This window comes from Balaenoptera ricei, chromosome 1 (assembly GCF_028023285.1).
Source record: "Balaenoptera ricei isolate mBalRic1 chromosome 1, mBalRic1.hap2, whole genome shotgun sequence".
Classification (NCBI taxonomy): Eukaryota; Metazoa; Chordata; class Mammalia; order Artiodactyla; family Balaenopteridae; genus Balaenoptera; species Balaenoptera ricei.
This window is the reverse complement of record NC_082639.1, coordinates 142,277,169-142,302,588: the sequence shown is the minus strand read 5'-3', so window position 1 is coordinate 142,302,588 and position 25,420 is coordinate 142,277,169. Positions and strand designations below refer to the sequence as shown.

Below are 25,420 nucleotides of genomic sequence, written 5' to 3'. Positions count from 1 at the left end.
TAAAGGAGGTGGGAAGGGGTAAAGACCTATATGGTAGTAAGATATCTACATTCCACTTGAAGTGGTAAATACTGATTAAGTCCACTGTGAAAAGCCAAAGGTGTATATTGTAATTCCTAGAGTAATCAGTACAAAACTATACATATACAATGAAAATGTAATAAGTAAATTAAAATAGGCTACTAAAGAAGAATGCTAAATAATAAAAGAATACTACCAAAAAACAGGAATACTAAAAGAAGAAAGGAAGAGCAAAGGAATGAAAAGCTGGGGAAATGAATAGAAAAATAATAAAATGGTAGACCTAAAATCAAAACATATTGATAATTTTATTAAATGTAAATGGACTAAACATACTAATGAAAATTCAGATTGTTGTGCCTGGACCTAACCCTTCCCACCTGCAGGCTGGAACCAGCCCTGGGACACCCAGAACCATGCAGCCAGCTATGCTGGAAACCAGCTCCACCACCAGCAGACTGGCACCGCAGAACCAGCCGACACAGAACCTGGCCCCAGCCACCACATAAGGCAGGGCCTGGCAACCAACCAGGCTGAGAGCCAGCCTTGCCTACCAGTGCACCCACAGTAGTGGGCACAGTCACAACAGAAGGGCCCATGCAGCCCACATGGGGGCATCCCCATAGAATATAGCTCTGGTGACCAAAGGGGAGTGTGCTGCTGGGACCCACATGACGTCTCCTATATAAGGCCACTTTCCAAGAGCAGGATATGGAACAAACTAACCCAATACTTAGATATAAACACAGAGAATTAGGCAAAATGAAAAAGAGGAATATGTTCCACATGAAGGAATAAGACAAAACCCTAGGAAAGGAACTAGGTGAAGTGGATATAAGCAATTTACCTAATAAAGAGTTTAAGATAATGATCATAAGTATGCTCAGCAAATGCAGAAGAAGAATGGATGAACACAGTGAGAAGTTTAACAAAGAATTATAAAATATAAAGAAGACCCAAACAGAGCTAAAGAATACAATAACGGAAATAAAAAATACACTAGAATATCAGCAGTAGATTATATGATACAGAGGAACATATCAGCAAACTGGAAGACAAAGTAGTGGAAATTACCCAAACTGAACAGAAAAAATAATTTTTTAAAATGAGGATAGTTTAATATGAGACCTCTGGGACATCAAGCATGCTAACATTCACATTATACAGGGGTCCTGGAAAGAGAAGAAAGAGAGAGAAAGGGGCAGAGAACTTACCTGAAGATGTAAATAGCTGAAAACTTCCCTAATTTGGGAAAGGAAACAGATATCCAGGTCCAGGAATCACAAAGAGTCCCAAACAAGATGAACCTAGAGGTCCACACCAAGACACATTATAATTAAAATGACAGAAATTAAAGATAAAGAGAGAACCTTAAAAGCAGAGAGAGAAAAGCAACTAGTTACATATACGAGAACTCCCATAATACTATCAGCTGACTTCTCAGCAGAAACTTTGCAGGCCAGAAGGGAGTGGCATGATATATGTCTACAACCAAGAATACTCTATCCAGTAAGGCTGTAATTCAGATTTGAAGGAGAGATAAAGAGTTTTAAAGACAAGCAAAAGCCAAAAGAGTTCAGCATCAGTTTTACAAGAAATGTTAAAGGGACTTCTCTAAGCAGAAAAGACCACAACTAGACATATAAAAATTATAAAAGGAAAATCTCATTGGTAAAAGCAAACATACAGTAAAGGTAGTAGATCAACTACTTATAAAGCTAATAGGAAGGTTAAAAGATAAAAGTAGTAAAATAATCTATAACCACAATAAGTAGTTAAGAGATACATAAAACAAAAAGATGTAAAATATGATGTCAAAAAACACTATATGTGAGGTAGGGGGAGGGAGTAAAACTGCAGGGTTGTTACATTGTGTTTGAACTTGAGATCAGCAACTTAAAATAACTATATATATATATGCTTTGAAAACTTTACATATATGTGTGTGTGGGTGTATATATATATACATATACACACACACATACAGAGAGAAAGAGAGGGAGAGGGAAAGAGGAAAAGGAGGAGAGTTAGTTATATATAAACCTCATGGTAACCCCAAACCAAAACTCTATAACAGATATACACAAAGAGAAAGGAATCCAAACATAACACTAAAGATAGTCAACGAATCACAAGGGAAATGAGCAAAAGAAGAAAGGAACAAAAAGAACTACCAGAACCAATCAACAAAATGGCAATAAGTATATATCTATCAATAACCGCTTTAAATGTAATGCTCCAATCAAAAGACACAGAGTGGCTGAATGGATTTAAAAAAAAAAAAAAAAGACCCATCTAAATGCTGCCTACAAGAGACTCACATCAGATCTAAAGACACACACAGACTGAAAGGGAGGGGATGGAAAAAAGATATTGCATGCAAATGGAAATGAAAAGAAAGCTAGGTTAGCAATACTTATATCAGACAAAATAGACTTAAAACAAAGACTGTAACAAGAGACAAAAAAGGATATTACATAATGATAAAGAGATTAATCTAACAAGAAGATGTTACAATTGTAAATATATACACATCCAACACTGGAGCACATAAATATGTAAAGCAAATATTAATAAACATAATGGATTTTATTATAAACAATAATAGTAGGGGACTTTAACACTCCACTTACATCAATGGACAGATCATCCAGATACAAAAATTAATAGGAAACACTGGCCTTAGATGACACAGACCAACTGGACTTAATAGAGATATATAGACTATTCCATCCAAAAGCAGCAAAATCACATTCTTTGGATGTGCACATGGAACATTCTGCAGGATGGATCACATGCTAGGCCACAAAACAAGTATCAATAAATTTAAGAAGACTGACATCATATTAAGCATTTTCTGACCACAATGGTATGAGACTATGGAAGTCAACTACAAGAAAAAGCTGCAAAAAAACACCAACACATGGAGGCTAAACAATATGCTACTAAACAAAAATGGGTCACTGAAGAAATCAAAGAGGAAATTTTAAAAATACCTGGAGACAAATGAAAATGGAAACACAATGATCTAAAAAATCTATGGGATGCAGCAAAAGCAGTTCTAAGAGGGAAGTTTATAACAATACAAGCTACAAACAAGAAAACAAGGAAACAAGAAAAATCTCAAATATACAATCTAACCTTATATCTAAAGGAACTAGAAAAAGAGAAACAAACAAAACCCAAAGTTAGTAGAAGGAAGGAAATAATAAAGATCAAAATATTGTAGAAATAAATGAAAGAGAGACTAAAACAACAATAGAAAAGATCAATGAAACTAAGAGCTGGTTCTTTGAAAAGATAAACAAGATTGATAAACCTTTAGCCAGACTCATCAAGAAAAAGAGTGGGCCCAAATAAATAGAATCAGAAATGAAAGAGGAGAAGTTACAACTGATACCCCAGAAATACAATCATACAAGACTACTAAGAACAATTATACACCAACAAATTGGACAACCAAGAAGAAATGGATAAATTCCTAGAAACATGCAATCTTCTAAGACTGAATCAGGAAGAAATAGAAAATCTCAACAGACCTATTACTAGTAATGAAATTGACTTGGTAATTAAAAAAATTCCCAACAAATAAAAGTCCAGGACCAGATGGCTTCACAGGTGAATTTTACCAAACATTTAAAGAAGAATTAAAACCCATCCTTCTCAAATTATTCCAAAAAATTGAAGAGGAAGGAATGCTTCTGAATTCATTCTATGAGGTCAGCATCACCCTGATACCAAAACCAGGCAAAGACACCACAAAAAAAAAAAATTACAGGCCAATATCACTGATGAAGAACTAAACTTGTAATTACCATACAACTCAACAATTGCGCTCCTGGACATTTATTCCAGAGAACTTATGTTCACACAACAACCTGTGTACAGACATTCATAGCAGCTTCATCTGTAATAGCTAAAAACTAGAAATAGCCCAAATGTCATTCAACAGGTCAATGATCAAACAAACTATGACACATACATGCCATGGAATACTACTCAACAATGAAAAGATCTAACTATTGATACATGCAATGACTTGAATTATACTGAGTGAAAACAGCCAATTTCAAAGGGTTACATACTATATGATTTTACATAGCATTTTTAAATGACAAAATTTTATAAATGGAGAACCAATCAGTGGGGAGAGGGGTGGTGGGAGGGAGGTGGGTGTGGATATAAAAGGGGCAACACAGGGACCCTCGTGATGATAGAATTATCAGTATCTTGACTGTGCTGTTGGATACATGAACCTGCATCTGTTAATACTGTAGAGAACTAAATACACACACACACACACACACACACACACACACACGCACACACACACAAGTAAGTACAAGTAAAACTGGAGAAATCTGAACAAGATTGGTGGATTGCATCAATGTCAATATCCTGATTGTGACACTGTATTACAGTTTTGTAAAATGTGACCACTGGGGGAAGTGGGTAAAGATTACATGAGATCTATCTGTATTATTCCTTATAGCTGCACATGAATCTTTTAGTTACCACAATAAAAATGTCAATTAAAAAACAAAAAAGAAATAAAACTAATTCAACATTATCTTTTCCAGAAAACAGAAAAGGAAGAAATGCCTCTAGACTCATTTTATGAGGTCAGCATTACCCTGGTACTAAAACCATGCAAAGATAGTACAAGAAAACTACAGACCAATATCCTTCATGGAAATAGACATAACAATATTCAACAAAATATTAGCAAATGGAATCCATGGTGTATAAAAAGAATAATACACCATGACCAAATGGGGTTTATCCCAGGAAAGCCAGTTTAATCCAATATTTAAAGATCAATTAATGTAATATACCATATTAATACAATAAAGGAGAAAACATGATATCAATATATGCAAAAAAATCATTTAACAAAATTCACATCCATGCATGCATGATAAAACTTTTCATCAGGATAACAAAGACATCCTCTCTCACAACTCCTGTTCAACATCGTGTCTGAAATTCTAGCCAGTGCAATAATAAGGCAGGAAGGAAGATAAAGACATACAGATTGGAAAGGAAAAAATAAAGCTGTCCCAATTAGCAGACAACACTATTGTCTATGTAGAAAATCCCAAAGAAATCTACAAAACACCTCCTAGAACTAATAAATGAATTTAGCTAGTTCACACCATACAAGGTTAAAACACAAAAATCAATTTCTACATACTAACAATGAAAATATAGAAACTGAAATAAAAAGATATCATTTATAATTTCTCCCAAATAATTAGATAAGTGTTACCTAAGTTAGCTTAATCTTTGTTAGCTTTAAATACCTAAAGATAACAAAACATATTCTGTATATTAAAAACTATAACACCCTGATGAAGGAATAAAAGAAAACCTAAATAAATATATATATTGTGCTCACAGATTAAAGATGTTTATTCTCCTCAAATTTATCTACAGATTTAATGCAATTCCAATAAAAATCCCAGATACAGATATGTTGATTCTAAAATTTAAATGGAAAGGAAAAGGAACCATAATATTAAAAAAATTTTTGAAAAAGAGTAAAGTAGGAGGAATCATACTAGCTAATTTTAAGAGGTATAAATCTACAGTAATCAAGACAGTACGCTACTTACTGGTAAAGGAACAGACAGATCAATGGAGTAAAATAAAGTCTAGGAATAGACTCACACAAATATGGACATTTGATTTTTGGAAGGTCTACAAAGGCAATTCAATGGAGAAAGCACAGTCTTCTCAACAAATAGCACTAGAACAATTGGACATCCATATGCAATAAAATGAAACTTAACCTAAATCTCAAACCTTATAGTAAAATTAAGTCAAGATGTCTTGACACTGAAAACACTGTACATAAAAGAAAAAAATCTGATAAACTGAACTTTCTCAAAATTAAAAACCTTTCCTGTATGTAAGACACCATTAAGAGAATGAAGCTACAAGTGGGAGAAAATATTTGAAAATCGCAAAACTGACAAAGGGCTATCCAGAACAAAAACCCATCAGTAAGAAAGAAAAAAAACAATCAAAAAATGGACAAAAGACGTTAATAGGCATTTCACCAAGAAATACATGTGGATGGCAAATAAGCACTTGATAAGATGGTCAGCATCATAGTCATTAGGGAAATGCAGAGTAAAACCACACTGTGATACTACTACACACCTATGAGAATGGCTAAAAATAAAAATTACTGACAATATCAAGTGCTGATAAGATATGGAGCAACTGGAACTCACACACTGCTGGTGGGAATGTAAAATGGTATACCCAGTCTGGAAAACAGTTTGACCACATAAACCAGCAATCCTACTCCTGATTATGTTTATAAAAAAACCTGTACACAAATATTTATAGAAGCTCTATTCATAATTACCAAAACCTGAATTAACCAAAATGTCCTTCAATGCATGAATGGATATACAAACTGTGGTACATCCATACAATAAAATACTATTCATCATCAAAAGAAATGAACTATTGACACATGCAACAATATGGATGAAGGTACTATGCTGAATCAAAGAAACCCCTATTGCGAAGTTACATACCATATGATTCCACTTATATGATAGTTCTGAAAAGGTAAAACTACAGTGACAGAAAACATAAATGGTTGCTAGGGGGTTAGGGATTTGGGGAGATGTAATTATAAAGGGGTGGCACCAGGGAGCTTTTTCAGATGATGGAAGCATTCTGCATCCTGATTGTGGGGGTGGTTACATAAATCTATACATGTATTGATAGGACAGTACTCCAAATACAAAGTCAATTGTGTACTGTATGTTGATTTAAAGAGAAAGAAATATTAACACCAGAGAAAATAAAAATTATGCAGGAAAGGAAAACCTGCCGTAACATACTACTTGGCTGTAAATAGCATTTACAGTCATAGCGATAAAATACTGAATGGTGATCTAATGGAAAGTTTGATATATTAGTAAGATGATGGTGGGGGAACAGAAAGGATATGTTTGTCTGTGGTGGGGGAAAAGGGATGAAAGAGAACTAAACCCTCATCTTTCGTAGTAAGAAGGGCATACATACTTAAAACTGAAGAATCAGGAAATAACATAAGCACGCTATTAAATGAGAGAAATCGAGGTAAATTCCAAAAAAAGCAGCTAAAAGAGATGAAAATGGTTGCTCGGTGAAATAGGAAATGTAGGGGAAGGGGTTATAGGGAACTCTAAGCTGTGTGTACGCAAACATTTGTTTTTTTTAAAAGCTGTGAATACATAAACATTTGATTAAAATAAAAATAAAGTATATCCTTCAAAAAAGTTCTCAACATTTTTCCTGATGGGTTTTCTTAATACCGTTTCTCAATACTAGTTTCCATTCACTGCATAATTCTTGAAGACTGTCCAGAGCTATGGGATAGTAAAACACATCAAAGTCAAATAATGGCGTTTCTTTTTTTGTGATCAAGGCTATATTGCTGCAACTTTGGTCTTGGTGACTGTTGGAGAATTTGTAATTCATCTGTGGGAGAAGCTCTGATGGCACTGGAGCAGTAGGGTTTAAAGAGCTATGTTATTCCAGTACCCTTCACTTATGAATTAATTATATTACATTAATTACATTAAAAAAAACTATCTTCCCTTCTCCTACCTCATCTTCTTCCTTCAGATCTTTTAGCTCGGAGAAGGAACACTTTGGATCGTCTTCACAGCTCTTCTCTTGGGTTTTCAAAGAACTGAATTCAGAATCCTTTAACAGCTCCTTTGAGGTGACTGACTTAAGGTGACTGAAAGCCTTTTCATCATTAATATCTCGCTAGTAGATATGAAAGAGAAATTATTTTGTTTTCTATACTAATGCTATTTCCAAAATCTACTTGTCTATAAATTCTGAGGGGAACTTTTTGCTATGGTTCATGCATATGCCATATTATTTTCTAACTTTATGCATGACCCTAGGTCTTCCCATCCTACTAAACTAGTTCAGGCCGAAAAACATTTATGGAGTACATATTACATAACGTGTACAGGGTAGCTCTGTGGATATAAAGATGAATGCAACAGGTCCCAGCTCTAAAGGAACTCAAAATACAGCATGAAGACACACAATCAGATAATCACAGCACAACCTTCAGTGTAGAGCCAACACAGAGATATGACCAAAATATCACTGGGGAAGGAGGATGTCTGAAAATATACAATAAAGGAGATAACACAAATTGTTAGGATGCCTAAAAGAAGAGTAGGAATTACAGGGAACTCGGTGTATAGAGGTAGGTGTGTGTGTGTAGCATATGGGAGTCTTGATATGTTAAAATATAGGCTGGAATAGGATAGAGGAGCTTTGGACCTTATCTTTTTTGCAGAAAAATGGCCTTATTTCATTTTCAGGACTGAACTATGATTATTTAAAGACATCAACACAGTGATGATAAGATATTCTAAAAACTTTTAAGGTTGAATTCAACTGACTATTTAAGAATCAGGAAATATAACTGTTCTAATCAAGTAATAACAACTAGCAAAAATTCAGGTTTCAGAAAGCCAAACATGCCAAACAAGCCCAATTAATTTTAACTAATTTTATTTTATTATTATTATTTTTAAAATAAATTTATTTATTTATTTTTGGCTGCATTGGGTCTTCGCTGCTGTGCATGGGCTTTCTCTAGTTGCGGCGAGTGGGGGCTACCGTTCGTAGCAGTGTGTGGGCTCTTCACTGCGGTGGCTTCTCTCGTTGTGGAGCATGGGCTCCAGGTGCACGGGCTTCAGTAGTTGTTGCACACGGGCTCAGTAGTTGTGGCTCGTGGGCTCTAGAGTGCAGGCTCAGTAGTTGTGGCGCATGGGCTTAGTTGCTCTGTGGCATGTGGGATCTTCCTGGACCAGGGCTCGAACCTGTGTCCCCTGCACTGGCAGCTGGATTCCTAACCACTGTGCCACGAGGGAAGTCCACTAATTTTAAACTAAAATGAAATCTAAAATGCTGACATCATTTTAAACATGCAGCAGTAAACATTCATACATATTTTTCAGAGGTTAATCTCTCAATAGTCAAATGGCCTTTTTAAAAAATGTTTTATTGAAATATAGTTGATTTACAATGTTGTGTTAGTTTCACGTGTACAGCAAAGTAGCCTTTCCTTTTTATCTTTCCTAATAGTAAAAGTCCACTAAAAAAATAACATCATCCCTGTAATTTAAAAAGTCAGATATATAAAACATACTTACACAAAATAATATTTTCATATTTTATTCAAAGAAAAAAGCTTTGCTGTGTCCAAAAAAATAAATTTGGGGCTCTCAAAGTGAACCCAATCTATATTCTTAGCCCAGTATTTGTTGCCATGAGGAATATGAGACTCAGAGGACATGTCTATTTATCTGCTCATTTGTTGAAAAATCATTTAACTTACTTACTAATGTGCTTCACTTTACTTATATCTAAAATGGGGATCTTAAAGCACCAATCTGGTAAAGTGGTTGTGAAGATTAAATTAACTAGTACATGCAAGTACTTAGAACAGTGCCTGCCATGCAGTATGAGTTCAATAAGTGTCGGTTATTATTTTTTTATTATTGGTACTGTGGGATGGAATAATACATAATATTATTATTACTGTGGGTAGGAGTTGCCACAAGGTTTACAGAGAAAGTAAGAAATGAGAATACTTCAAGAAGAATCTAAGGAGTGTAGAGGGAAGAACAGCATTTGGGTCAGTGTAGGTGAGGTCACAACTGCAGCAAGGCAGCAGTGGAATTCAGTGTATGAGAGAAATCATACAGGAAAAGCATGGCTGAAGTAAAGGTTTAAACCAGCAAATGATGACAGACAAGATAACTTAAGATTACTGCATAGTTTCCAAACTTTCCTAGGTTAGGAATGCCTCAGTTTCGTCATCAGTAAAATAGGGTTAATTATAGTCACTACATCACAGGGATTTTATAAGTATTAAATAATATATTTAAAGTGCCTTTTATAGTGTTTGGCATATAGTAAGTACTCATTAAGTATTAACAATAATAAAAAGAATATGATGATGTTTGCAAAAACCTCTTACCAGGGTATATAATTCTCTCTCTTTTGATTGTGGACTTATCTCTCGATCTTCATTAAAATAGTGTTGCTGGGAAGGATAACCCAGTTCTGTCAGGACAATGTCCTCTGGCCCTGCACTGGACTTAGTGTATAAAGTTAAAGGGTTGAGGTCTCTGAAACCCTAGGATTAAAAAAATACGAAGGAAGTTTAGTTTCTCAGAGAAAAAGTGAAAAAGTTAGCACTTCATAATTTTCAAATGTTGTGGAAATGCATTATCTTCTAAAATTTAATAGTCAGATTTTTTTCCATAGTGATAGTTTTTGCTAGCCACAAAAATTATCAACACCAATATTAATGGTAATGTAGACACTGCTATCAATAATTACAAAATAAAAGAGTGTTGCTCTTCTCTAAGAAAACTTCAGAAAATTAAATAATTGGGGGTAAGACAGAATCTTCAATCAATTATTTAAAATAAAAGTATATTCTAAAGGACAATAAGCCTTTAAAAAAATGTAGTTTTTTGTGATCATGTGAAAATTAAGAAAGTGCTCTGCATTAAGAAGGCAGGAATCTCACAGATAGCGCTGAAGAATAAATCAAATAACCTTCAGTATTAAATTCTCTTATACCTTAAACTGTTGAGATTAAATACAATACATTACAAAATACATCCAGACTGCTCCACCTTAGAAGGGACATTTTCTCGGCATACGATAGCATGGCCCTCTGTTCTCAAGACATGATGGAAATAGATGTCTTCATGTGAGGATGTATCACACAGAAAAATGTTAAGGATTCCATCTACATATTCATCCACTACCCCCACTAATGGCTTCAAACCACACAACTTCTGGAACTGCAAAATAGCTCTGGATGTCCAATGTTCCTGAAAGACAAACAAGATATGAGATTCAGATGACAGATTCAAACATGAATTATAAAAACCATATACAAAAATGAATTCTTAATGAACTAGAGATTTTAGTGGGAAAATCAAAGCATGAAAATACTAAAATAACACATTTGAGGATATTTATGATTTGGGGATGAGAAAAGTCAGAATAAAGGAAAAATGATGTAAATGGGATTATGGGAAAAAATTTATTTTAATGTGATGAAAAACTTTCATGTTTGGAAATGTTTGAGTTAGATTATTTGACCAACCCTCCCACAGAAACTATTCTAGATAAAATATTTTTTAAATATGTCCTAAAAGCATCAAAGAACTGACAAAATTGTAACAAATTATCAGGCCAAAATTAAAGGGAAAGTGGGAACTATTTTTGCCTTCAGGGTATGTGCTAATCCAGGCAAATCTGCACTTTGGTTTTGATGGTCTCACAGGTCAAAGAGGACAGAAATCAAAGCCAGTATCCACCCAGAGTAGGCAGTGGAGAGGAGGACTTTCCTTTATTAAGCTGAGTCCCTAGGGGTTCATGCTCAGGATAAGGAGGAAAAGAAATAAACTAGCCTTCACATGGATTTGCAGCTCAATTTTCACATCACCTGGGTGGTACACAAATCCTCAGGTTGTTCATTTAAATTAACATGGTTCCAGACTGGTCCTACTGCTAGATACCTGGCAGAAGCGAATGTAAATCTCTCTGGAGGTAGGCAATCTCAATGTGTATTCAACCATTTTCACAAAAATTTTTAAAAGTCAATGAGCAGTACACAGACAAAGATAAAAAGCATATAAAGAAGGCTTCCCTGGTGGTGCAGTGGTTGAGAATCTGCCTGTCAATGCAGGGGACACGGGTTTGAGCCCTGGTCTGGGAAGATCCCACATGCCGCGGAGCAACTGGGCCCGTGAGCCACAGCTACTGAGCCTGCGTGTCTGGAGCCTGTGCTCTGCAACAAGAGAGGCCGTGACAGTGAGGGGCCCACGCACCACGATGAGGAGTGGCCCCCGCTCGTCGCAGCTGGAGAGGGCCCTCGCAAAGAAACTAAGACCCAACACAGCCAAAAATAAATAAATAAATTTATATTAAAAAAAAAAAGGCATATAAAGAGACAATGAATCACAAGGAAGAACAAAGAGAAACAACATAACTAATACAAAACCTCAAAAACTTTAGATATTTGAATTTCCAGATGAATTGTAAAAGAACTAACGTACTATGCTTAAAATAAAAACAAAAAAACAAAATTAATTTGAAAGCTTCTGCAGAGACCTGCAATCTATTAAAAATTGATCTAGCAGAATTAAAGAACCAAGAGAACTTTTAGAAAGTAATAATATAACAACCAAAATTAAAAACTTAATAGGTTTATTCAATAGCAGATTAGGTAGAATTAAAGAGTATATCCGTAAAGTGGAAGGTGATTTGGAAAAGTTACTCAGAATGCAACACAGAAGACAGAAATATGTAACATACAGAAGAGAGGTTAAAAGATATGGAAGGTAAATTGAGAAGGTTTCACATACTTTTAATTATCGTTCTAGAAAAAGAGAGGCAGAAACAGAGAGAGGGAATATAAATATGAATATGGGGAAATGACAATAATTGAAGAGATAATGGCTGGGAATTAGCCAGATTTAATGAAAAGTAACAATGCACAGATAAAAAGTCCAATGAACCACAAAGCAGGATAAATAAGAATAAATTCACACGTAAACATATTAAAACTGAAGAACACGGTTTTCAGACTTCAGAAACATGTTAGAGTGGAAAAACTACCTTTGTCTCCCCCTTTCAATCTACATCCAGTGAAACATCCACAACTCAACAAAGGTGCCTCTGCCCAACAATAGGGCACTGGAGAATTCCACACATCTGCACACCCAAAGCTGGGTGTACTGGAACACACAGCGGGGGCGAGGGAACCTCAGAGCCCATGCCTGCAATCCTGACCCTCCAACTGAGGCAGCGGAGCCCACAGCTTCAGAGAACCCAGTAGCAGCAGGGAAGGTGGTGCACACACTGTGGCCACCTGACCACTCCTGGCACCCATGACCACAGGCAAGTGGGGAGCAGCAGCAGTGGGGCCCGTGACCCTGTCCCTCCAGCATCTGAGGCGCCCATGACCCCTCCTCCCATCCCCCTTCCCCCACAGAAGATCCTGTGTCTCAAGGGATCCCAGACACAAGGAAAGAGCCAACCATGCTGGTGACGACAGCAGCTCTGGGAGAAGCATGGCAGCAACGACCCTGGTGGCACAAAAAGCAACAAAGAAGGCAATGGAGCCACACCTATTACACAGTAGGTGCAGGCTGAAAAGTGCTAACTCTCAAATATGACCAGAGGCAGCTCAAGTAAGAGAAACCGAAAACTTGTGTGATGGCGCCACCTACCGGAGGAAATCTAACTCCTAACCTGTCATTTAATACTAAATGCACTGGCTCAAGAACACTTCATCAAGCAACGTGAGGAGCCACAGTGACACGGTACCACAAAAAGACAATGACAATTCTCCAGAGACCAAAGTTATGGAATGTTCCAATTTAACTGATGATAGAGAATTCAAAATAGCTGTTGTGAAGAAATTCAATGAGCTAAAAGAAAACTCAGAAAGGTAGTTTAATGAGCTCAGGAATAAAATGAATGAACAGAGGGAATACTTTACCGAAGAGACTGAAACTTTAAAAAAGAACCAAACAGAAATTCTGGAGCTGAAAAACTCAATAAATGAGACGAAGAATGCATTAGACTGGGACTAGAGCAGACCATATGGAAGAGAAAATTAGTGAGCTTGAAGACAGAAATCTAGAAATGATACAAGTAGAAGAGGAAAGGGAAGATATTTAAAATGAGGAAATCCTACAAGAGCTCTCCAACTCTTTAAGGACAGGCAACATTAGGATAATGAGTATCCCAGAAGGAGAACAGAGGGAAAAGACAGCAGAGAGATAGATTATTTAAAGAAATAATACAAACCTGGGGAAGAAACTGGATATACAAGCCCATGAAGCTAAGAGAATATCTAATTACCTCTATGCAAAAAGACCTCCTCCAAGACATAATATTAAAATTGTCAAAAGTCAATGACAGAATTTTAAAGGCAGCCAGGGAAAAAAGGATGGTGACCTACAAAGGAGCCCCCATTAGGCTATCAGTAGATTCTCAGCAGGAACCCTACAGGCCAGGAGGGAGTGGAATGACATTCTCAAAATACTAAAAGATAAAAACTGTCAGCCATGAATACCCTATTTCAGCAAAGTTATCATTCAGATATGAAGGAGAAACAAAGATTTTCCCAGACCAACAAAAGCTGAAGGAGTTCATCAACACTAGACCTGCCTTACAAAACATGTTGAAAGGAGCTCTTCAACCAGAAAAAAAAATGGCAAAAATACACAAAACTTTGAGCAAAGTAATAAAAAGACAGAACTGGAAAACTGCAACTCTCTATCAGAATAGATTTTTAAACACTTTATTAATAAATAGTATAAAATCTAAAGGGAGAAAAAAATAAAGCAGAAAAACAAATATAGCTCTCTTAGTTTGATAACAACTCACAACATAAAAAGGGGTAATTTAAGACAACAAAAACAAATTTTATAGGGGAAGAGGAAAAGGACGGAACTTGTATAGGTAAATGAATATAAGATGCTATCAGCAGAAAATGGACTATTTTAATTGAGATGTCTTATACAAACTTCAGGGTAAACACAGAACATAAAAATAGAGCAGAGACACAAAAAACAGCAAAAGAGGAAGCTAAGAAAAATATATTAGAAAACCACCAAACCAAAATGGCAGACAGAAACACAAGGAAAAAGAAACAATGGGGGAATAAAAGAAACAATGGGAGATTTAAAGCAACCAGAAAACAAAAGCTAAAAAGCCAACATCCAACTATCAATAATCGCCCTAAATGTAAATAGACTAAATTCACCAATCAAAAGACACAGAGTGGCTGGATGGATTAAAAAGCAAGACCCAACTAAATGTTCCCTCCAGGAGACTCATCTCAGCTCTAAATACAAACATAGGCTCAAAGTGAAGGGATGGAAGATGATTCTCCAAGAAAACAGCAGCCAAAAGAAAGTAGATATAGCCATATTCATATAAGGCAAAATAAACTTCAAGTCAGAAAAGGTAACAAGAGACAAAAATGGACAGTATAATAAAGGGGAAAACACATCAAGGAGACGTTACAGCGATTAATATACTTGCACCTAACATAGGAGCACAAAAATATATAAAACAATTATTGACAGACCTAAAGAGAGAAATTGGCAGCAACATGTAATAGTAGAGGACTTTAATAACACCCCACTTACATCTATAGATAGATCATCCAGACAGAAAGTCAACGAGGAAACACTGGCCTTAAATGAAACAACAGACAAGATGAATTTGATAGATTTGTACAGAGCATTCATTCCACCCAAATGCAGCAGACTATACATTCTTCTCAAGTGCACATGAAACCTTCTCAAGGATAGACCATATGCTGGGATGCAAAACAAGTCTCACTAAATTTAAGAAGATTGAAATCATATCAAGTATCTTCTCTGATCACAATGGAATGAAACTAGAAATCAACTACATGAAGAAAACTAGAAAAGTCACAAATATATGGAAACTGAGCAACATGCTACTGAACAACTATTGGGTCAACGAAGGAACCAAAGAAGAAATAAAAAATTACCTGAAGACAAATGAAAATGAAAATACAACATACTAAAATCTATGGGATGCAGCAAAAACATTACAAAGAGGGAAGTTTATAGCAATATAGACCTACTCTTAAGAAACAAGAAAAATCTCAACCTAACCTTACAGCTAAAGAAACTATAAAAAGAAAAACAAAGGGCAAAGTTAGTAGAATGAAGGAAATAATAAAGATCAGAGCAGAAATACATAAAATAGAGAGTAAAAGGACAGTAGAAAAGATCAATGAACTAAGTGCTGGTTCTTCAAAAACACGAACAAAATTTGGCAAACCGTTAGCTAGACTCACGAAGAAAAAAGAGAGAAGGTCCTGATAAATAAAATCAAACAAAAGGCAGAAATAACAACAGATATCACATAAATACAAGATTATAAAAGAATATTATGAACAGCTATATACCAACAAATTAGACAGCCTAGAAGAAATGAACAAATTCTTAGAATCATACAAACTTCCAAGACTGAATCAGGAAGAAACAGAAAATCTGAATAGACTGATCACTAGCACAGAGACTGAAACAGTAATCAAAAGCTCCCAAAAAAACAAAAGTCCAGGACCAGACAGCTCCACAGGTGAATTCTACCAAACAGTCAAAGAAGATTTAATACCTATCCTTTTCAAACTATTCTATAAAACTGAAGAGAAGGGAACATTTCCTAACTCATTTTAAAAGGCCAACATCACCCTGATACCAAAAGCAGATAAAGACAACACAAAAAAAGAAAATTCAGGCCACTATCTCTAATGAACATAGATGCAAAATCCTCAACAAAATATTAGCAAACTGAATTCAACAGTACATCAAAAAGATCATACTCCATGATTAAGTGGGATTTATTCCACACAAGAATGGTTCAATATTCACAAATCAATCAATGTGATATACCACAGTAACAAAATGAAGGATAAAAGCCATATGATCATCTCACAGGATGCAGAAAAGGCATCTGACAAGATTCAAAGCCCATTTATGATAAAAACTCTCAATAAAGAGGATACAGAAGGGACATATCCTCAACATAGTAAGGGCCACATGTAACAAACCCCCGGCTAACATCACACTCAAAGGAAAAAAATTGAAAGCTATCCCCCTAAGATCAGGAACAAGACCAGGATGCCCGTTTTCACCACTTTTACTCAACACAGTATTGGAAGTCCTAGTCAGAGCAATCAGGCAAGAAAAAGAAATAAAAGGCATCCAAATTGGAAAGGAAGGAGTAAAACTGTCACTATTTGCAGATGACATGATTTTATATATAGAAAACCCTAAGGACTCCATCAAGAAACTCTTAGAAATAATAAATGAGTAAAGTAACAGGATACAAATCAATATACAAAAATTTGTTGCATTTCTATATGCTAACAATGACCTAGCAGAAAGAGTAATTAAGAAAACAATCACAATTGCAACAAAATAAAACATTTAGGAATAAATTTAACCAAAGAGGTGCAAGATCTGTATATTGAAAACTATAGGGACTTCCCTGGTGGTGCAATGGTTAAGAATCCACCTGCCAATGCAGGGGACACAGGTTCGATCCCTGGTCCAGGAAGATCCCACATGCCGCGGAGCAACTAAGCCCGTGCGCCACAACTACTGAGCCTGCACTCTAGAGCCCACGAGCCACAACTACTGAAGCCCGCGTGCCTAGAGCCCATGCTCCACAACAAGGGAAGCCACTGCAACAAGTAGCCCACACACCGCAACGAAGAGTAGCCCCCACTCGCCTCAACTAGAGAAAAGCCCGCGCGCAGCAACAAAGACCCAACGCAGCCAAAAATAAAATAAATAAAATAAATAAATTAAAAAAAAAAAAGAACTCATACAACTCAAAACAATAAAAACAAACAACCTGATTTAAAAATGGGCAGAGGAACAGAATAGACATTTTTCCAAAGAAGACATACGTATGGTTAACAGGTACATGAAAAGATGCTCAACATCACTAATTACTATGGAAATGCAAAACAAAACCATGATAAGATAGCACCTCACATCTGTCAGAACGGCTATTATCAAAAAGGCAAGAAATAAGTGGTGGCAAGGATGCGGAGAAAAAGGGAAACCTGTTGGTGGGAATGTAAATTGGTACCTCCACTATGGAAGACGGTATGGAGAGTCCTCAAAAAACTAAGATTAGAACTATCATATGATCCAGCTATCCCACTTCTGGGTATTTATTCAAAGAATATGAAAACACTAATCTGAAAAGATACCTCAACCCCCATGTTCTTTGGCATTATTTACAATAGCCAAGATATGGAAACAACTGAAGTGCCCATCAACAGACAAAAGGTAAAGAAGATGTGGTATACATGTACATGACGGAAAACTGCTCAGCTTTAAAAAAAAGATAAATGTCTTGCCATTTGCAACAACATGGATGGAACTTGAGCATTTTATGCTAAGTAAAATAAGTCAGAGAAAGAGAACTACCACATGATTCCACTGATGTGGAGTATTAAAAAAAACAAATAAACAAACAAAAATAAAATAATGTACAAACCAAACCAAACAAAAACAAATACATATATATGGAGAACAGAGTAGTGATTACCAGAGGGGAAGGGGGGAGGGCAAAATGGGTAAAGGGGGTCAGGCCAACTATGGTTACAGATGGAAAATAAATTTTTAGTAGTGAACACATGGTAGGGTATCCAGAAGTAGAAATATAATGTTGTACACATGAAACTTATATAATGTTATAAATCAACATTACCTCAATTACAAATAAATAATTTTGTTTCCTAAAGAGTAAATTTACAGTTTCAATTTCATTAGCAGATAGTTTTAATGTCATCCTGAAATTGTTAGAAGCATAGTATCCTTTGAAAAAATATCCTAGGGCTTCCCTGGTGGCACAGTGGTTAAGAATCTGCCTGCCAATGCAGGGAACGTGGGTTCAAGCCCTGGTCCAGGAAGATCCGACATGCTGCGGAGCAACTAAGCCCATGTGCCACAACTACTGAGCCTGCACTTGAGAGCCCGTGAGCCACAACTACTGAGGTTGCGTGCCACAGCTACTGAAGCCCGCGTGCCTAGAGCCTGTGCTCTGCAACAAGAGAAGCCCCTGCTCGCCGCAGCTAGAGAAAGCCCGTGCACAGCAACAAAGACCCAAAGCAGCCAAAAATAAATAAATAAATATATAAATTTATAAAAAAGAAAGAAAGAAGAAATATCCTGGATTATTGAGAAGGTCTTTCTTCTATACAGATAGCAAATATCTATAAAATAAAAATCAATCCTGCTTTTTAAAAAAGCTGAAGAACACAAGTAAGAAATACGAAATCTTAAAAACAGCCACAGACAAAAAGGATATTGCCTTCAAAGGAACATCCATTAGATGGACAGCTGGCTTAAATATCATAAGGGAAACCAGAAGCCAGTGTAATGATACCTGCCATGTGCTGAAGATAGTAACTGCCAACCTAGAATTCTATACCTACTGAACATATCTTTCAAGAATAAGCACAAAATGATATTTTCAGGTGAACATAACTGAGTTTGCCATCAACAAACCCTTACAAAATGAAATCCTAAAAGATACAGTTCAAATAGAAAGAAAATGTTCCCAGAGGGTTTGAGCAGCAAGACTGAAGAGCTAAGAAACTGAGAAATACGTGACTAAATCTAAATGGACATTATTATTATTATATGCAGTTATTTTCTTGAGCGGTTACAAACAATAACGTTAATTACAAAACAAAAATAGATCAGAAAAGGACGTTAAAGAAATTCGTGTTCTAATGTCCTTGCACTGCTACACACAGATGCTGTACTTCCTAGAGTAATCACTGAAATAACATAGTGGAATGATTAAAAACCCTCTTCAAAATAAGGCATACAAGGTGAGAAAAAGAATAGGTAAGCCAGTGACTTTTCACTAGGGCCACTGGGTTCTCTACAGTCCTTGCAAAGTTTAGCTGTCATCTAAGGATTTGGGCGGATTTTATATCCGTACAATGATTTTGGAACGCACCCATTCTATGGCTCCCACCCTTTAAGTATTACACCCTAACTTCTAGCTGTTCTGCTATTCCCAAACAATGTCCTCTAATCCTGCAAGCCAGCAAGGCTGTAGACTGGGGAGTGACCTCAGGAAAGAAGCTGAAAAATTCCTGATCTTACCTATTGCGGTTTGACTTCCAAGGGTAGACTTCTACTTTTCTGCCTGCTTTAGATTTTGTATATGAGAGTATTAGCTCACCAAACCAGAACAAAGATATAGAAATAAAGATATGAATGAGATACATTCAGTTAAATAGATTTATTGAGCACCTACCATGCACCAAACATTGATCTAGGCACTGGAGATACAGTGGTAAATATGACAGACAATATCCCTGATCTCAGGAACTACAATGTTATACGTGAACAAACAATTAAGGTAACACCAGACAGTGTTATAAAGATAAAACAAGGGACTTCCCTGGTGGTGTAATGGTTAAGAATCTGTCTTGCGATGCAGGGGATGCCAGTTCGATCTCTGGTTGGGGAACTAAGATCCCACATGCCATGGGACAGAAAGCCCGTGCACCACAACTACTGAGCCCACGTGCTCTGGAGTCCGTGAGCCAAAACTAGAGAGCCCATGTGCCACAACTACTGAGCCCGCACACTCTGGAGCCCATGCACCACAACTAGAGAGCCCGCATGCTGCAACTAATGAGCCTGCACACTCTGGAGCCTGCATGCCACAACTAAGACCCGATGCAGCCAATAAATATATAAATAAATAAATAAATATTAATGGTACAGATGAAACTATTTGCAGGGCAGACATAGAGAATGCACGGGTGGACACAGTGGGCGAAGGGGAGGGTGGGATGAATTGGGATATTAATTTTGACATAAATACACTACTATGTGTAAAATAGATAGCTAGTGGGAACCTGCTGTATAGCACAGGGAGCTCAGCCCGGTGCTCTGTGATGGCCTAGGTGGGTGGGATGGGTTGGGGAGGGAGGTCCATGAGGGAGGGGATGTGTGTGTGCTTATGGCTGATTCACTTCACTGTGCGACAGAAACTAGCACAACATTGTAAAGCAATTATACTCCAATTAAAATAAATAAATTTTTTTTTAAAAGAAAGATAAAACAAAATGATGATGAATCATTTTGACTGAAGAGGAAGAGTGCACTTTAAATTGACTGGTCAAGGAAGTCCTTCTTGGGGAAATAACATTTGGGCTTAAATTTGAACGACAAGAAGGAGCCAACCATGAGAATTCTTTGAATAAGCTATTTCAGTGACCAGCATGGGCAAAAGCCCTAAGGCCAGAAGCAGTTTAGGAAGGAAATTGCAAAGAAAACGAAAAATGGAAGCCACCTGGCTGATATGAGAGTAACGGACATTGGCTACGAGTGGGTCACAAATTTAGCCCTGGCCTCCCTGATGGAAGTACTAAAAAGAAACCTAGTCAGGGCTAAAATACACCCTAGAAAACAATGCTGAGTAGTGACTCGCACAAAAACCATACTTTGCATAATTATTTATAATACTCAAAAATCAGAAGTGGACTGAATTAGTCTAACAAAAAGGAACAGTTAAACAGACTACAATGCACGTTTAGCTAATAGATTACTTATGTACCTATTAAAATTGAGAACTATAACATGTAAATGTATTTATGCTATAATGTTGAGTGGAAAAATGGAATATAAAATAATATGATTACTATTTTATATAAGCCTAAAAACCCTACAAAACCCTCATCCCCAACATCCAATAAACTAAACTGAAAGAAACTCATATCAAATTTCTAAATTGAATGCATTTGAATGGTGGAATTACAGATAATGTTTTTTCTTTTTCTTTTCTCTTTATTGTGTTTTTCAGATTAAAAAAAAAGTAAGGAATAATCCACGTATATGTTAGCAACTGCTAAGTTATTTAGGTTAAACAGACAAATATGGTGTAATAAATGCAAATGGCATGTATAATTAAGAGTTCTGAGGGAAAAAACATAAAATTAGGTGCATAATTATAGCTACATAAACAAATGTATCTATATGGATGAAAATGCCTCCTGCTCCATCCCACTCCAATCATCTCCCACCACTAGAGAATTCTTTAAAAAACATATATCTGATTGTGGCAGTTCCCTTTAGTTGCTCCCCAGTCTGGACATTGTGTCCAGACTCCTGCACATGGCTATGGGTCTCCACCTTAGTTTACTGTCTACTTCTCTGACATCGTTTGCCATGCACCAATTCCAGCACATCCTCTATTATGTAGCCAAACAGAACCACTTAAAATTCCTCATATTTGAGATATTTCATGCTGCTCTCCCTTTGCCTGAAATGTCTTTCTTTTCTTGTTTGTCCAGTTATAGAACTAATCTTCCTTCAAAGTTTCATGCAAATGCCACCTCTATTATGGTGCCTTCTCTGATTACCCCGAACAGAGATGAGCGCTCTTTCTTTTGCATCTCTACCATACGCTGCAAAATTTTCTAGCAAATAGGACACAGCACAATTATTTCTGTCTACGTGCCTATCTTTCATACTGTCTACAATGATTTCTTTGAGGGCTCATTCTATGTTTTATTTTTGTATTCTGAGAACCTAGAATTGTTCTTGGCATCAAATGTTTGCTGATTAAACAGGAAACAAGCAAACATACCTCTACTGGTCTCACCCAAGCCAAAGAACAGGGGATAGCCTGAGCTGGAAGCCTGGTGTAGCAGCACCTGCAACAGATAATCAAATATATGAATATTTAATCATATTTCAAAACTGGATTTTATGGCATCTCTTACCCATTCCTTGATTTAAGCTTTTCACACGATTTCAGAGTATTTTACTCATGCATTTTAAAATTAATGTCTTACACTTTAAAGTAACCTAAGAAATACACTTGTAAAAACATAATAGTCTTTGAAAACCATGCAATTAAAATATAGGTAGGATATGTATAACTGAAAATAAATAAATAAATAAAATACAGGTAGGAACAGTTCAACCTTCATGCTATATAAATGCAACTCTTAACATGACCCAAAGAATGATTTTCTTAACATAAGATTGAAATTTACTCTCATGGTTCATTCAGATTCACAGTCATGTGAAAGAAGACGCGAGAGACTGTAATCCAACTGTGATTATAATGACCAAATGACCATTTGCCAAACCTGCACTAAGATGAAAGGGGGTGGAATGGAGGGTAGGATGGAGGGAGAGAGGCAGGAGGAAAGGAAGAGAGATCCTAAGCCCACAGAGCTTCAGCATTACAGCTCAAAACTTAAGTTGTCCTTATTCAGTTTATTAACTCACTTGAGGAACCTCAGGGAGGACTTCTGAACAGTTCCAATATTTCCGAAGTCTGGATAGAACACTTCAACTTCCTGTTTCCCAAGAATTCGATGGATAATGACCCGATACCACCACTTATCCTCAGAAATCCTTACACAACAGAGATGTCCCGGTTGGATAAAATACTCTGGCATGGCATATCGATCAGAAACCAGCTGATTAGAATAACAGCGCCTGCGGAATTCCATAATACACAGAAACCCATAGGGGAAGAAAAAATTAAAGATCATTTTTATTGATGTATCAAGAGCAGGAATGTCTTGGCAAAAAGCAAAGAAAAAAATCCTCACTTTTTCTGATTTGGTAATGTTTATTATTAATACCAACTAATTTTCTTTTTCTTGTCCAAATCCCTTCTCTTTATCAACAAACTTCTTCCAACAGAAACTAAGTGATTATTATGTAACATTATGCCAGGTGTTCTTGGGTGGGAGGTGAGTATATAATGTGGTAAAGTTAGAAAAAAACTTTTGCAGAGATACAAAGTAAATTATTCTTCTATGTGGCACCAATGTAAAAATCAGACATTTGTTGTACATGAATAAATCTAAAGTAACTGAAAATGTAAACATTTTACATAGTGTTTACTAACAAAGGACATGATTTTTCACTAGAGAAAAGATAATTTAGAGCAGTAGCTCTCTAAGTGTAGTTCCCAAATCCCTGGGACCTTGATACCCTTTCAAAAAGTTCCTAAGATCAAAGCTATTTTAATATTTTAGTATTATTATAAAAATAGTTATTTGCCCTTTTCACTATGTTAATATTTGCATTGATGCTGTAAAAGCAAGGGTGGGTAAAATTCCCGGTGCCTTTGCTAAATCAAGGCAGTGGCATCCAACTGTACTAGTAAACATTTATTTTTCACTGCCATGCATTCACATTAAATAAAAAAGAAAGAAAAAAGAGGCTACTTTCACTTAAGAATGTCCTTGATAAAGCAATAAAAATTATTAAGTTTATTAAATCTCAACCACTATCTTTTCAATATTCTCTGTAACAAAATGCAAGTACAAGTAAAATACTTCCCAAGTTGTTTTAATGAAAAGCACTTTTGCATTTCAGCTGTGAACTGAATTAGCTGCTTTTTGTGTGTGTGTGGAGATTTATTTTTACTTGGAAGATGAACTAGACACTATTTTCATGGAACACCATTTTTGCTTGAAAGGTCACTCACAAACTATGTTTATTCAGACTTGGGTATTTGCCACACATTTTCTCAAAAATGAAGCAAGCTTGCCACTTCAAGGAAAACACTGACAGTATTTACTGTCAATGATAAAATTCAAAAGCTTTCAAATGAAAATTAGGATTTTGGCAATGCTGCATCCACCACCATAAACATGACAGTTTCCTAATACTTAATACTTTTCTGATGCAGTCAGTGATAATATTAATGAATGTGATTTTTTAAAGATATATTGTGTGATGAAACATGTCAACATCTGGAAGATCTATATAACTCAGTGAACCAATATTTTCCAAAAGACCAATACATGATGTTTTAAAATCGTAGATGGTGGTAAAATTCAGAGCCAGTTCCACTGAGTCCACACTGAGAAGTTCCCTATGCTTACTTTAATGTTAAGCTACTGCTGTCTTGAAATTCTTAATACTTTTTAAACAAGGAGTCTTACATTTTAATTTTGCACTGGAGCCTGCAATTACATAGCTAGTCCTGGATCCATTCAAAGTGCAAAGGCAGAAAATGTATTTTAACATAGTAGAGTTTGAGAAGTTCAAATTCCACACTGAAACTAACTTCAAGAAACTACCACTTGTCAAGTTTCAGTATACTATCAAAGAGTATTCACAATTTTATGAAAAGGCTATTAAAATACTCCTTTTCCCAATTATGTATCTGTCAGAGGCCAGATGTTTTCATGTACTTCCACCAAAATAATGTATTTCAAGAAATTAAAGACAGAAGCAGATACTGAAATCCAACTTTCTTCTAGTAAGCCGGATATTAGAGATCTGCAAAAATGTAAAACAGTGCACTCTTCTAATTTTCATAAAAGTTATTTTTCATCAAATGTTATTTATATTCATAAAAATGAATTTATCATTATTTTTAAACAATATTTTAAATTTTTTACAGTTTTAATTTCTATATGATAAATATTGATAAACAAAAGTTCTCTTGGGTCCTTAATTTTTAAGAGCCCTGAGACCAAAATGTTTGAGAACTGACTTAGAATGAGATACATGAAAAATACATTGAAAACAACAGATTCCTACCGCATTTCAATCATCATGTCTTCAAGTAACTCTGATGAATCCCTGCTATAGATTCGGATGTAGAATTGACTAGGAGAGATGATATACTCCACAAAGACCCCCACGAGGGTACTGGTACCTAATGGGGGTAGTTTGCATAATTTCTTGTCCCGTACAGCATCAGGTGGGATATCATGACTTGCCATTGCCAAGTTGAGCTGTGATTTAATTTCTACTTG

The 25,420-nt window shown here is 36.0% G+C and overlaps 1 protein-coding gene across 7 annotated transcripts in view; it reads right to left on the bottom strand.

Moving 5' to 3' along the window:
* Nucleotides 1–25,420, bottom strand: part of TDRD5 (tudor domain containing 5) — a 98,647-nt gene that overhangs the window by 15,472 nt on the left and 57,755 nt on the right. For 5 of the 7 annotated variants that reach the window (XM_059903778.1, XM_059903808.1, XM_059903815.1 and 2 more), the window contains 6 exons: nt 25,203–25,420; nt 22,923–23,135; nt 22,273–22,339; nt 10,710–10,910; nt 10,043–10,201; nt 7,636–7,800 (listed from right to left, as the gene is read on the bottom strand). In XM_059903778.1, coding sequence (XP_059759761.1) covers nt 7,636–7,800; nt 10,043–10,201; nt 10,710–10,910; nt 22,273–22,339; nt 22,923–23,135; nt 25,203–25,420 — 1,023 coding nt within the window. The remainder of the gene's footprint in view (nt 1–7,635; nt 7,801–10,042; nt 10,202–10,709; nt 10,911–22,272; nt 22,340–22,922; nt 23,136–25,202) is intronic. The other 2 variants (XM_059903824.1, XM_059903833.1) reach the window with 1 other exon arrangement.